The 15,649-nt window shown below is 36.6% G+C and overlaps 1 protein-coding gene across 4 annotated transcripts in view; it reads left to right on the plus strand.

Annotated features, from left to right (window-relative positions):
- Positions 1-15,649, plus strand: part of LOC105838293 (RNA-binding protein Musashi homolog Rbp6) — a 613,545-nt gene that overhangs the window by 423,427 nt on the left and 174,469 nt on the right. For all 4 annotated transcript variants that reach the window (XM_036284985.1, XM_036284984.1, XM_036284986.1 and 1 more), the window contains one exon: positions 13,718-13,810. In XM_036284985.1, coding sequence (XP_036140878.1) covers positions 13,718-13,810 — 93 coding nt within the window. The remainder of the gene's footprint in view (positions 1-13,717; positions 13,811-15,649) is intronic.

A 15,649-nucleotide genomic window follows, 5' to 3' on the forward strand; every position in this document is an offset into this window, starting at 1 on the left:
GGTAAAAATACTTTGCAAACAATGATCATAATTACATTTTCCAACCAATCTATTTCCAATTACTGATATTTCCGAAATATCAATATCCTGTTGCATCGTTGTTCACAAATCGTTTTTTTTTTTTATCGATTTTTCTTTTAGTGGTAAAAGTAAAACTTGGTTTGCGAAAAAAATTAGTATGTTATATAATATTAAATTAGCGTTGCGCGACTAATTGTAGTTCAACGAGTGAAAAGTGCACGAACGCGTCTTCAAAATGTGGAAGATTTCTTCCCTTCAGTTTATCGCGATATTCTTCAATTAACAAATGCCAATGAGTGAAAGAAGTTTTGGATTTAAAGCAGCGATAACGAAACGAAGTGTTATTACGCGAACGGAGTCCAAAACTGCGCCCCTTTAAAGTTTGACGCGTTAGAACGCAGAGGGTCATTTTTCCGCTTAGTTCCCCACAGCGATGCGCCCTTCGGGGACAGGGCTGATTACTCTCCGCCTTTTCTTAGAAACGATGTAGAAGCCTTTTTCTCCACCAAGATATAAAGCAAAATGCCAAAGTTTCCGGCCTGACGACTATGACGATACGCTTTTTATATCGTCCAGCGGACGTTGGACTTCGTTTTCCGAGGAAAGCCCAGTTTGCTCGTTGCGCGAATAGTAAAGAGAGTAAGCGGATTTGCTAGTCGCTCCGGTTCTCGAAAAGATGAAGCATGGAGGAGAAGATGAAGACAATTAAAAGCATCCGATGAAATCTTAAAAACGAGAAAATACTTGAAAAACACAGACACAGAAGCGCGATAAAATACGAAAATACAAAATTATTGTAGAATGTAGGGTAAAACAGTGCTTTAGGGTATAAAAAGAAACAAAGTCATGCGCGCTCATATGTTTTTATTGATCATTTGGAGAAATTGCCGATTTTCGTAGTATCACAAAATGTTGTAGAATGCATATCATAAGTATATCTCCCGCGAACGCAGATTTGATCGTCTGAGCGTGAAAGATGCGCGAATGCAGGTTTGCAGTAAAAAAGGAACAGAAAGAATAAATGTTTTATCGATAAAAAGGCTTTAGGTATAGTCGACGAAGATACAGTTGTTTACATCGGAATGCTTTTAAATCCGAAAGGCGGAAACAGTCCTCATGATTCTCAGGATTTGACGTACAAATGCATGGTCGCCATCCCTTCTACCGCCAATAAACAGACAGAGGGATGTAAAAGTAGGTGACTCGTCGAACCACTCAAACCGACCACTTTCATCTCTTCGACACACGTACACAAGAGCTGCTAACATCCACGTGTCCGCTTCTGAGCATCTTGTGCCCGTAAATAACTCTTTAGTTGTTAGTTTTGGTACCTGCACGCGAATAAGAGAGAAAAGAAAGAAAAGTGACGTTTCTCTCACTTAGCCTTATCATATTCTTAGCCTCATTATATGTTTGATACGAGAATTTACGTAGTCGTGTTTAACTAAATTTTCTCGGGGAAACAACCATCAAACTTTGAATTTGAATTTTTCAGCAATCTGTCTTTACAAATTATTATTTACATTACTTAAAGTAAGTTTAGATATAAAAAGAAAGGAAATAATAATATAATAAGTGTAATAACATAATAATAGCAGTTTTGTGTATCATGTAACTCCGAATTTTATTTTTTTTTGTCTCAATATTTGTCACTCAATTCGATACAGGACAAACCAATTTAATCATCGGTGACGTTTTAATTAAGTAATTATTCGAATTATGTCTTATTAATTATTTAAAAAATTCGTTTTGCAGCGCGAACTATAAAATAAATAATGGAATTAACAGCGCCACACTAGAAGGGAATGGCTGTGGTGTACATTCCGCGGTTACGCCAATTTCGCGGTAATTATTGACGATGTAGCCCGGAAGTGGTCTGGACCTGAGAGAACAGAGCGAGGTAGAAGTCAAACAATAACGACAGTAGATTACTTTATCACCGCTCTGCGTATACGTGCATTCGTACGTGCGAATATTTTGGCACAACTGGGGCACACGACGCACGTTTTGCATGCGCGCAATCTGCAGCACATTTTTTTCCATTTCCTGTCTTTTTTTTACCGTCTGCCGATCTTTGTCTCTCTAACCTTTTTGGGAACATTTTGCAGATTGCGTTTGTGCACGTCGAGAACGGTTCCATTTGCGCACATATTCGATATTTAACGCACGTAAGCATATTGGCGTTATTAATTAAAGCTCTCGCGACTGCGCTTTCCGTGCTACTCTGTAGCATGCACTTTCCCATACTAGCTTTGATTGCGAAATCTGAAAATTGTGACAGTTAAAGATTCAAGTTTCTCTTGAGATTTCAACAAACTGCGAGAAATAAAGCTATAAATAATAAATAAATTATTCTTAAAGATTGATGTATGTATGTGTTTTGAAAAATTATTGACACATAAAAATTTTTACATTTTATGTCAATTATATTTTTAATAAAAGTTCTTTAAATGATATTGTATCAACAATATTTTTTTATTTCTCAAGATAGCGACAAACTTAATACAATTATCTTCATTAATTTTAGATTGACTTGCATGTAGAAATGCTGCTGCACAATCAATATCTGCAGCTATATCTGTACGTTGCTCTTTCAGAAAACGAACGTTATTCTTAGTAATTACAAAACTGTTTAGAAGAAAACTATAATAGCTAATAGTCTACTAATAACAGACATATGACACAAACACGCTAACTTTATCTGATAGCGAATAACTACGACTAATGACGGTAGAGTTTCTTTTAAAGCCGTAGGAAATTAACACGACGCAGTCAGGAAGTAAGATAAATTGAAGAGAACTATAGAATAATTGAGCTGCCTTATGCCCTAATGAATCATGCGCGAAGATTGCAGAGCTGAATTATTGTTATGACTCTTGGCTCTCAAAATATCGATCACTTTCGCGAGGAACTCTGTCTGTCGGGGGGAAATTATTGAGTTACACACGGAGCTGAATAAGAAAGGAATAATACTATGTCATACTATGTCGCGATATGTTACTGGGATGAGTCCGACGAGAATTGAGTCTTCTGTCACGACGAACATAGACATCGTTCGGCCACGCGTCATGACCATGCACGGTACACGATTCGTTAATTAATCCCTCGCCGGCGCACGTGCGGTACACCCAAGATCCGCACTAAGAGACCTCCAACCTCATTCGACCGTTGAATCGCATTGGCATAATACACGAATTGCGGTTTACGATGGTGATTTAACCGTTCGCGGTCGGATTCGTTATGCATCTCACTGTGCCGCAGTCGTCCATATTGTAATTTTCATTTTGTTCGCGTTTCGTGTCTATATCCGGAACTTGTCGGAACTCGAGCGACTTGAGAGACGCTAATATAATATATAATAATAATAGTATTAATAATAATAATAATAATAATAATAATAATAATAATAATAATAATAATACTTCCACAAATCGAGAAGACACTCGATTCATACAATTTTATTGTGAAAATAAAAATTTAAAATACATGATAAAGAAAGCAATAATCATAACTGAATTTGACACAAAATATTTAAATATGAAATATATTGATTTTTTACAAACCATGTTTCCTGGGAAACTATCTCAATTATTTGAATTTTTTTCTTTATGAGAATAATCATTCTCATAAATAGACCCTTAATATTTTTTTTATTACTTGAAATTATTTTAATATTAAGTTATTAAGGCGTACAAAGTGTTAAAATTTATTAAAATTGAGTGTAATATTAACAGAAAAGATAAAAGTTGTTTTGAAATATTAGATGACTTTTGCGTAGTCTTGTAGTATATGTACATTTTTATGAAGATATATATTATCAGCTGATTTAGCACTTTAATTCATTGACATTCAACCGTCGGGTGACGTGAATCAAGACAAGGTCGTTCCGGCTGTCGCTCTACATTTTAATTGGCAGCACCGTACATTGCCCCTAATGGTGTTTCTGTTGTCGGCGATTGAATGGTGCCTCACAATAGCCGCCTTTACGTCCTATTCAGCCCTTTCGCAGGGATAGCACTGGCGGGCGGAGCTGCAGGGTAAACTACTATGAATGTGCTAACTCGTGGCCGAGGCGATTGAGTTTAGATCGTTATTGAATTTCTACGTGCTCTGGCGGCTTAGATGCGCGATTATGTCCTTTTACATCCCCACTCCTTTGAAAGAAAGACAGGAATAATCAGAGAGAGAGAGAGAGAGAGAGAGACAATTTCTTCAGATGCGTAGTTGTTTATAAAATTCTCAGAAAAACCGAAAGCACGAAGGAAACAGAGGTGGATATAATTGATTTGAAATTTGAAAGAATTTAGTGCTGTATTCATTGCTAATTATTTTTTGTTAAGAATGTACAAAATTAAAATTTTAGTAATTTACAGATATTAATAAAAATAATAAAAATAATAAAAACAATAAAAAAAATATTGATATGTATTTATTATATCCATCGGAGAGATTATGTGTATCTCTGCGTGTATGGCAATACATAGTTACATATTGCACATGTGTTTATTAATATATTGCTATAATTAGTGATGTAATAAATTACTTAATTTGGTGATTTATTATGGTAGCTATCCAAAGTATTTATTTTGCAGTATTTTGGGACAATATTGGATGCAAAAAATAACTGCCAGTATGTTGTTACGAGATAAGAGAGAAGGTTTGAAATTTTATTGGGTTACAGGCTACACAGTTGGTTATCAAGTCTTGCGGCAATTTTTCACGGCATAGTACGAATAGAGTTTAAGCCATTTTTCCACTGTTACATCAAAACGGAAGAAAGCCCGTAAGCCGCTTAACTCTAAATACGATCCCGCGAGGGTCGGATCGTTTGGGTGCTCAATTTATAGTCGCCGGCTCGCGCGTTCATAACCAATGTCATAGTCAGCGTGTCGACGAAACTGCATTACGGTACGGTACGGACGATTTCAACGTCGTGCTGTTGAATGCCGGTTATTTCGCAAACCACTCTGGAAGGGAACGATGTTTCAAAGGGTGAGGTTTACGAGCACCCCCAAAATCTCGGGCATGACTCGATAAAAAGCACCCTATTGGACCCAGAAAGGCCAGGTCCCCTTTTATTGTCCTCTGCTTGCGAGAGAGTCAGTCATGGATATCACAGGATTCCATTTTCTATAGCCAGAATTTTTACTTTGACGAGAGAGAGAGAGAGAGAGGGAGAGAGAGAGAGAGAGAGAGAGAGAGAGAGAGAGAGAATTTTGCAAAAATTGTCTGATGCATCGCAAATGCAATAACGTATCATAAAGTATGTCACATATTATAAATCTACATACTTATAAATTTAATAATTTTCGAATCCTTGAATTTTTGTAAATGAGTGCGAGAGTAGTTCACTTTGGAAATTACATAAATTGCGTTTTGGAAATTTAGTACATATATTATAAATAAAAAATTATACGTATGTGTGTATGTGTGTATATAACTAAATTTCCAAACTGCAATTTATGTAACTTACAAACTGATCTCGCAAAAAAACTTTAAACAAATGCATTTAATTTTTTCACCGAGGAATTCTTTTCCACTATCAAAAAATGATTACTTATAAAAAAAGTGATGTATAATATTTAAAAGCAAATATTGTACTATATAATTATAAGTATGTATTTTATCAACATATCATTTTTAATAGTGCAAAAGAAATTTTTGGTGAAAAGAAATTAAATTAATTTGTTTGCAGCGAGATATTTAATTCATCCAATCCTGTCGTCGGAATTTTGTGAGGCGTAACACAACGCGATGTGTCCCCAACAAACGATTCCGAGGCAGATTAAAAATACAGGCGGCTTCGACCATGGTATCGGCGTGCCGTTAGGGCTGAAAGGTTGGTCGCGGATATATCGGGTGCCCGAATAAAACAAGAAGGCCTGATAATGCGCATCAAAGGCGCGGGTAGAAATAGAGAAGCGCTTAAGCCGGTGTGCACTTGTCGAGCGTCAGCGCTTTCATCTTCGCCCTCAAAGAGCAACTCGTAAACGTTTGATGCCACAGGATCAATAAATGTATCATGCGCAAGCCGAACGCATCGGCATTAGGTTTCATTGAAAGAATGAAATCTCTGTTCTCTCACGTCTGTATATTCGGAAAATCGCGAAAATGAAATAAGTCGAGTCACGATGTCACAAAGCACACTGAGTTTACCGGATTTCTAGCCTGGAAATAATATATTTACCATAATATTATATTACTATATTAATGAAATAAACATTAAACGAGTTTAATTTATCGATCGATTAATCGCATTATACGCAATTACAACTTTGCTCTGTAAAAAGTTTTACGCTTACGCATAATACGATTAATCAATTGATGAATTGATTAATAATGATGAATTGATTGATGAAATTTGTTTATATTTAAATTTTATAAAATACAAAATAGCGAATTCTTTAAATTAACATTTTTTACTATGTCTGTTTTATGATTTTTTTTATGATTCAGAGTTTTTCACTAAACGAACAAAACTTCTTCATTAAACTGGATACTTTTACAGATAGTGAGTGGTTAGAGTAATGTGTTAAAAAACTATATGGGTAAAGCATAACGGAAGTACATTTATTGCGGAGCTTGGAAAGAAATTCGAATGCCTACTCCGGAAATTCTTTTACGGGAGTTTGCACTTGTTTGCGCGCATTTTTTTTACGGCAGTTGCTTATTTCGAGATTCTGTTTAAATTTGCTGACATCGCAAACGACTTTGGGAAACTCCTTACTAGTCTTGCACGCAATTTTTATTTTAATCTTCACTCAACTTTTATCAAAAATAATGTTTTTTGTCTAACTTGTCTTTATTACATATAATCGGTGATTATTTAATATCTGAAAATTTGTCTTATAAATAATTGATCTAATTAATTAGAGAATTTTGATAAAATTTACGTGTGATTATATTTTCTGTGTAAAAATAAATTTTAATGTACAAATTATTGTAACATTTGTGGTTATTAAATTTTTTTATTTGTCAGTAATTACGATGTAATTTATTGTTAACATTACGCTGTTTTCCAAACATTATCTTGAATATCGCGACACGAAGGCACGGAAATCTCGAAATAATCACCTAGGGTTGGAACTCCAGGAACGAGGAAGGGGTTTGGCAGATTCCGTAGTAATCCGGTAAAGTCGCAACTCAAACAGTTTAAGTCAGAATAGTGGCCGAAGGGTGGTAGGTTGCGGTCGTTCAGAGGGTGTAATGGGTGGGATTTAGGATTACGAGTGCTAGTATATGTAACGTTCGGTCCAGCAATTTATTGGTTCGACCTTCCATTCTTATTGAACGTTCGTCGATATATTCCGTAATAATGGTATGCATAATTTTGCACATTAATATTTATGATCGTTCAAGGTTGAAAGTATTTCAAAGTTATTATCATAAGTATCTTAACTTTAAGTTTATAATGTTGGTCTTTGAAAGAGCAAGAATATATCTAACGTTATGTATAAATGAAATAATCAGAGTATGGCTACTGTCGCTTTGCCATGACACAGACTTTCCGAATGTCCTAGAAAAAATTATAAATTCCAGTCACGAGAGCTTCGAATTCGCTTCTTCTAAATTCACAAAATCGACGCGCAACAACGTTGATACAAGCGAGGTGGAATTTTCGGAATATTCCCCGACCGGAAAACGTAGGATGAGGCATGCGCGTATAATTTACGTGAGAGCACGTTCTGCGGCGAGCATCTCGTGGATCGTGCTATAGCGCGAGGAGTTAGAGTGAGAGCAAAGTTAGAGCATGGTAGGGTCAGGGCTGGACAACGCGATAGCGATGCTCCGAGCTATGGAGCGACGTTGAGCGCCTTACCTACCGCTCGGTTACTGATAACCTCCCTTCCTTCCTGTGCTTCTCTCACTACTACCATCGTAACCCCTTTTGCTATTTATGACCGGTAACTTAAATCGTGAAATGTTGCGATTGTGAAAGAGTGCCTCGGCATGGTCGCAACGACAAAATTCATGTAGATAAAAAAAATAGGCAACTACCTTATGTGAAGCGAAGAGATTTAAAAAAAAAATGCAAAGTTATATAAATATAGCGATTTATATATGTTGGCTGAATAAGATCCACGGAACTGCAAGCATTAGTAATAAACGTTCTTCCCTGTCTTTTCCCGCGTATAAATAATTTGGTTAAAACAAAGATAAAGCCGAGATAGCTCGGTAAAAGGGCGACATTCGAGTACGTCAAAGAACAAAAGCGAGTGACATTATCCAACGGATGAGACCACAGTCGCCGGGTTGGTCAGGATTAATTCTTTCTGAGCGGTTCGGTACGCGGGGATGGATCGCTCAGGAGACAGAAGGGTTGGAAGAAAGACTATGGATTCTGCGGCACTGGGCTAGCTAGAGAAAAAGTAGGGCGAAAGGGCGAGGGACAGGCCGGGCGAATCGGTTATCACCCGAGGGTTGCGAGAGCCTCGTCCTGGGATCCTTCCGTCACTTTTTCTTCCTTCCCTCTCCCATTTTTTTTTTCTCTATCTCCGCGTATCCTTCCCTTCCGAACCTTATCCTTGCCCTATTCGCCCATGTGACCTCGATTCGCGACAATGCGGAATCATTCTGTGCTACGCAATTTTGATCACCTTCATTCCGGCTCGAAAGTGCTTTGACGCTATCTAACGAACAGCACAATTAGATATTAGCATATATTAAACTGACACGCGTGTGCTATACGGGAAAATTACATAATAGGCATCTATAAAGCTGGTAGAACAATGATGCTATTGATGATAATGTTAGCTATAATTAATTAAGAGTTATTTGAAAGAAGCTTTAATGCTTCGAAAATTAGTTACGATATTTACGAAAAATTATAGTCAATGTTTACGAAAAATTATAAGTCGATAAGATCAGATAAGGAAACTGAATTTTTTGTTTAATAGCGTTAGAAATTAGTTTATATTTCATTTTATCATATTTATAATGCATTCCCATTAATATAACATTATCGATAACCATATCCATACATGATTGCCAAAGGGACCAGTGGACAAAGTAATATTTGCAATGCGTTGGGGTTATTGATTTTAAAGTTGAGTTGATTGGCCGCCGTACTGCGATGTAATAATACAGATGGGCTATTCAACCATGGATATACACGTTATACCAAAAGCCATTGCGTCGCTAAATTGATAGTATACATGACACAATGGAAAGCGATAATTTATTCGCTACGATGAACGTTTGCACTATTTTATTTCTCTCTTTCGAGTCTTCTGTTACGCCGTGTAGCGCATTAGCACCGTTTAGCGAAATGCAAAATTTTCGTAATATTATGCTTAATGCGATTATGGTGTTGCTGTGTGCAACACGAAGTAATACACGGTATATACCTCGGCGGCGCTATCTAATAACGCGCGTGTCGGCGTTCACTTAAAAACCGTGCTGCACTACTGGCGGATTGCGCGCGATTTCGGACGTCTCTCGGTTATGTAAATTCGCGGGATCTCATCGGGACGCGCGATTAAACTCTCAAAATGATCGCGAATAGAGGTAAAAGCGCAGACGTGACACTTTTGATTAACGTTTATTCTAATATTTTTCTTGTCGTTGTTAAAACCCCTTTATGTGTTGGTTGGGGAAGGGGAGAAGGAGGTTGGGCATAAATGCGATGGAAAACGTGGAACTGATTATGACATTTACGAATACATCGTAATAACGTGAAACGATAATGCCCGACAGCCATAAAAGACACACTGACTATTGTCCTTGTCTTCTATCTTTCTCTTTTTTTGTGAAACTCTGCATTGTCATTAAGCGCGCCTTTTATTACGAATCTCGCGTTCCTGCTCGTAATTTGCGTTACACAATAATTTTGATTTGTCGGAGAAAGAAGTTCCTGTTTTACGAGCCAATTGTTGCAATAAAGTACAAAGCCCCACACTTTGGCCGATAACGAAGACCAATGCGCTTTTGCATTTTATTCAATTTTCGTAAATGAGTAAATTACACACTTTTTTTCAAAGCATGAATTCCAATAGATTACAGCGATTAAAAGGTATTTATTAACGTGGAACAACAACTTACATCATCACGGAGTCGTATTAAATTACAGAGCGTTAATTATAGATGAATATTAAATTTCTGCAAATAGCGGAGCGCGCGCCAGACATAGCTCCCATCATCTTCCTTTCTACAGGGCGATTTCATTTTCATAGACGCGGAAACTTTAAAGGCAAGCTAGAAACATATACGCGGTCGCGTATCGAGTAAGGAAGGCAAGAGGTTGGTAAAGAGGGATGAGGCGGGACCTCTCGCCCACCTCCTCCCTCGAGCGATGAAACTATAAAGCTACTCCTAGTAAGTTGTAAAATTGTAATAGCCTTCCGGTATTTACATAATGCTACGGCGTAATAAGTGGAACTCGCCGAGTTTCCATTACCATTCCGCCGCTATCCGCTCTTATCTCCGCTAACGACCCGAGGGGGCCCCCGCTCTCCCCTGCGTGTGACTTATATTTTTCCACCTTATTCTTCGTTGTACTAACCGCGGCGAGAAGCGGCCCGTTCCGTTGTCGACTCCATCTTTTGTTCGAGTCGCGCTTTTGCTACGAAAATTCGACCGCTTATTCCGCTAGTTGATTCGGTATGCTATCCTGAGCTAAACACGTTTTCATTTCCTAGTAAGCCAATGTACGATGTGACCAATAATTTCAATGTTTCTCATATAAATTAACAAAATAAAATAATGTGGATAAGCCAATAAAACGAGCAAATTCTAGATGTCATAGATACCATTTTTATGTTTGACTTAATAAGTCATGCTAAGATTTATTATGCATTAAGTACAATTTTATTATTTCGACATTAAAAACTTGAACTTTTATTGCTTATATTACCGCGAAATTTACCTATCTATACTTGTTCTAATATATGATAATTCACAGTACGATTGTCCATTTGTATCTCACGTTAATCAATTAAAAATGTAAAAAGGTTGGTATTCTTTTCGAAAAAAAGTTTGCACTTATTTAGACATGAAATAAAAATTGTCTAAAAATTAATTTTAATATTATGTACAATATTAGCAGTAATCTAGTATTGTATAGAAAAGCATTTCTTTTAAACGTTATGTATTTTATTCTATATTCCGTTTTACTTTTTAATTAAAACCGTTATAACAAATGAGGACAGTGGAAGATTTTTGACAAAAGTCTACCTAGTTTTTACGACACTATGCTCATTACCGCGGTTGGTAATAGTAAAATGTAAAGCTGAATTTCGTTTGTCGGTGGAGAACACGAGGAAAGCCGAATTCCCACTTTCGACACTGAAGAAGAGGAGGAGCTGCAGCGGTTTCATTCGAATAAGTGGCCTCCTTGGTTTAACTTCACCTTCTTCCAACGCTTCTCTCCTCACCTTGTCTATTCACGATAACATCCTTCTTTATTCCTGAATATCTTTTTCCCTCTTTCTCTTTACTATTTTCTCTTTACGATGAGCTTCTTGCCTACGAAATCGAGGCGAATCGTTTATTTAATTTTCGAGAGATCCTACCGTTTTATTTTTATCCTCGGGACTTTATACACTTCGCTGATTAACCCACCTCGTGAGAGAGATCTGCCTCTTTCATTCCTTTTTAGACAAGGACACCGGAACGAAGAAAGCTGCGAGTTTGCATGGGGTTTTGAAGAAGGGTTACAAACGGGGGAGACGAGAGGGGCGGTCGAGTTCAGGAGCGGGTAGAAAGACTCGCGTCTTCCCGGGGTTTGCGTTACTCACCGGATATAGAGATGTCTAAGCCCAGCCATCACTGAAATTGCCAGAGTTTACCTCTTCCGCCCTTTCCGCCGCGCTCCACCTTCCTCTCCGATCTTTCTTTCTACCCCGATCGTGCCTTCCTTTTCTCAGCATGGAACTTCCGTCCGTAAAATGTTCGACTCCTGCCTTTCATTCTCCGGCTCGTCCGCCCGCGGCTTTATTACAATGCGATTGTATTATCAAGATTTCAAGACTAGAAGTATCGGTCTTTCCCTGAACGCTTCTCCTTTCAGCTCCCTTAAGCTTTTCATATTAATCTACCTTGTCGGAGTTGATTTCATAGAGGAATCGATGAATTCTCTTTATCAAATTATTTCGCAATATTTATTAGACATTTAATGTATTACGCTCGGTTACTGTACCATTGTTTTTACTTTACCTGAATCTAGGTGTTACATATAAATTAAGCTCCCAATTTATTTACACATACACAGGCACTAACGCATACATATATATAACACAAACACATAAATATAATTTATTGTAATAAATAAAGGAACAAATATGAAGTACTTTATATTTTCATTGTTATCTATTTATTGTAAACAGAAATTCAAAAAAACATGTTTTTCATTTTTACATTTTAAAAATTGATTGAAAAAATTTATTATTGAAAAATTTTAATTTTTAGTACATTTTATTGCTTTGTGCACCATGGCACACGTGGGCGTACGTGTCCATGTGTATGCGCAATCGATTAGACGGTCCTTAAATACTAATCGAATTTCTCGTGATCTCCATTTCTAATTCATTGGTTATATTATCATACCACACTGATATCCGTCGGTTGATGTAGTCTCCGATGCGTGGGTAGTGACGTTCAATATCTAACGGGAAGACGGGCGAGGAATATCGGAGATCGGAGACGTCGTTTCGCATGTGGTTTGTAATCGCATCGAGTGCAGGATCCGATGTCGCGTTTCGGATTCGCGGCGAACAACCTTAAAAGAACGATAAAGCTGTGTTGCTCCCGATACCGCACGTTACTTCTGCGCGTTTCTTTCGATTCGCAACACACGTTCGAGACGAATCTGCGGTAAATGACCACCTCGTAGCATTTCTTTCGTTTTTGACCATGACCTTTAACGCGCCATTCTCAAGTTTCATTCTTTAAAGCATGATCGTGTAACATTTCTTCCATATATTTCTACTTTCTTCCTCATAAAGTCCGCAGTTGTCGAGGAGGAAAAATCTTATATGTTCGATTACGTATTTTTAAAATTTTATAGAAGTGAATATCTCTCTTGTGAGTGTTTTCTTTCCGTGTATTTATGTATTGGTATGTTATATTGAAGCGTAAGTTCGGCTGTTAATAATGCACCTGTGTCGATTATTTACGACTTTTCTGTCGATAGCCAGACAGGTATGGAATATGAAAGTCTAAAAGCAACGGCAAGAATACCGCTAGTAGAAGAGTCTACCTGGAAATGTCATAGCACATCCAGACACAAATCGTTCATATTTGATAAAATTCTTATCAATTTTTCTAGTACGATCATATCCCATTGAAAATTTTATTTATTTCCTTTCCTGGAACATTGTCGGTCATGTCATTGCTCATTTTTTTATTTACTAGACAACACAGACGCGCGCTATTTATCTTTTTATTTTTTACTTTTTAAAAATAAATGGCGATAATTGTATAGATAACCATCTATACAAATCATTTGCTAATTCCGCGATAACATTGTCAATATTGTCGCAACTTGTTAAAATTTAATCGCAATAATAGTTATTCTCGCAACACGAAGTAAGCGCTGCGAGAAAACCAATTAGTATCATGGAAAACTATCAACAATAAAATCGATAACATCTCCTTTTAAAAAATGGATTTTTCGAAAGGAGCCATATTATATTAATTTTAAAAAGTTACTTCAAGATATAAATTAATGTCCATTTTTGTCGTTTTTTTTTTGTTATAGATGGTGACAAGGACAAAGAAGATATTCGTCGGGGGATTATCGGCGCCGACGACGCTGGAGGACGTCAAAAATTACTTCGAACAGTTCGGTCCGGTAAGTACAGATATCCAAAATTTTACATTGTACTACGCTATCCTCTCTTGCAAAGTTAAAACTGTCGAAAAACTTGACAGACTTTATTTTAATGAGGCTAAAAATGCGCAAATATAAAAAAAAGGTAAACAATCTTTTAAAACGGTATTCTTAAGTGAGCATCACGTTTTTAATTAGCAACGTAAAGAGTTAAGATGTGATTATAGTATCCGGTTATATTTTACAAGAGATTGTATATTGTTTTGAATATGTAAAATCTTTTATATAAAATAGATCGTGTATCAGCATTATATAACATATCGCTACGTTCCGGAGTCACGGGCGCAATATCATTGACTATCATTTCAGTTGGTTACATTATCGATGTATCGCACATCCTCACCATTTCCTCTCGTGTCACAAAATCGAGCGGCACTGTCGACGACCGTGATTCATGGGATTTACATTGTTTAGTACTTTTGCATATTTTATTGGCCATTTCGCGCGGAACGCTATTGATTTTTGGACGAACAAGTGCACTCATTTCCATTTACACGACGTCAACGGCGTGCGACGACAATTCTGCCTCGCTGCAGTTCCCATGAATTTTGATCGTTATGGCTCATAACAGGGATATCGAGGTATCGCTATTTGGATTGTTTCAAAATGCGTGACATAATATTATTCACGTACGAATGATCTCATTCGCTTTGGTTGCCTAACTTGTTCATGGATTACAGGAAGTCGATCTTTGTTAACCACATTGTCGCAAAATTACATGTTTAACTTTCGTCTCGTCTTATAGAAATTAAAGATTGTTTCTTTATACCAACATACCGCGTGAAATTGCTAGAAAAATGAAAACTAAAATATTCAGTTTGGTTAAGAATGAACTTATCTTTACTTGAAATTTGTTGAATAATTTATCTTTTTTTATATATTTACATAAATTAATGTTTCATGATAATAAATTTTAAAGTATTAACTGATATATTCTAGCGTATCCTGAAAAAAATTAAAAACAATTCTTTCGTATCACAAAATCACTTGGAAAGATAAAGGAATGTAGGGCATTTCGTGGACGTTTTGAATGGCAGATCATGTGATTAGAAACTGAGAAATATGAGACAAGAATTTCGGTTAATTGGGTTTTATCGGCTCTCGAAAAATCTTTAGAACGTTATTATTGTGCGGGTTTCTTCATCTTGATAATGATGATATATTGAGTTTGGGAAGCCGGCAAATAGAACACACGCGCGATCTTCGATTCTAATTCCGACACGATTGCTCTAAATTACTTCTCACGAACAAGTAATAATAAATGATTCTAATAAGTAAAATGTAATAATAGTTATTAAATTGAAAGTTTTTATCTCATTTCCGAGTTAAAATCGTATCGTAAAATAGAATCGTTGCAGCTCTAATCGTTACGGTTAAATATGAGCAAATACTCTCGATAAGCCAGAAATTCACACACGTACACATTTCAATGTTGTACTGTATCATCATTACCATCATAGTTCTCAATGCACATGTTCATATCATATAAATTAATAATGGAAAGTGAAGAAATTTTTTAGGAAATAATTTTTCTGCGATATAAATGAATTATTACAATGTCTATGATGCTTGTTAAGTTAGAGGAATGAGAATGACAAATGTGACACAGATAAAACAATCGTCAAATGGCCATTATTTTGGATATGTTCAGATTTGTGTGTAGCAAATAGATTTTACAATTGACATTTTGACCTGTAACCGTAATTCATCCGGGATTAGTCTAACGCAATAAAAACAAGTACGCCACGCATGAAGATCACGATAGCGTCTTTCCATTACGGTGAATCAGATTCCTTGTCA

This window comes from Monomorium pharaonis, chromosome 3 (genome assembly GCF_013373865.1).
Source record: "Monomorium pharaonis isolate MP-MQ-018 chromosome 3, ASM1337386v2, whole genome shotgun sequence".
Lineage (NCBI taxonomy): Eukaryota > Metazoa > Arthropoda > Insecta > Hymenoptera > Formicidae > Monomorium > Monomorium pharaonis.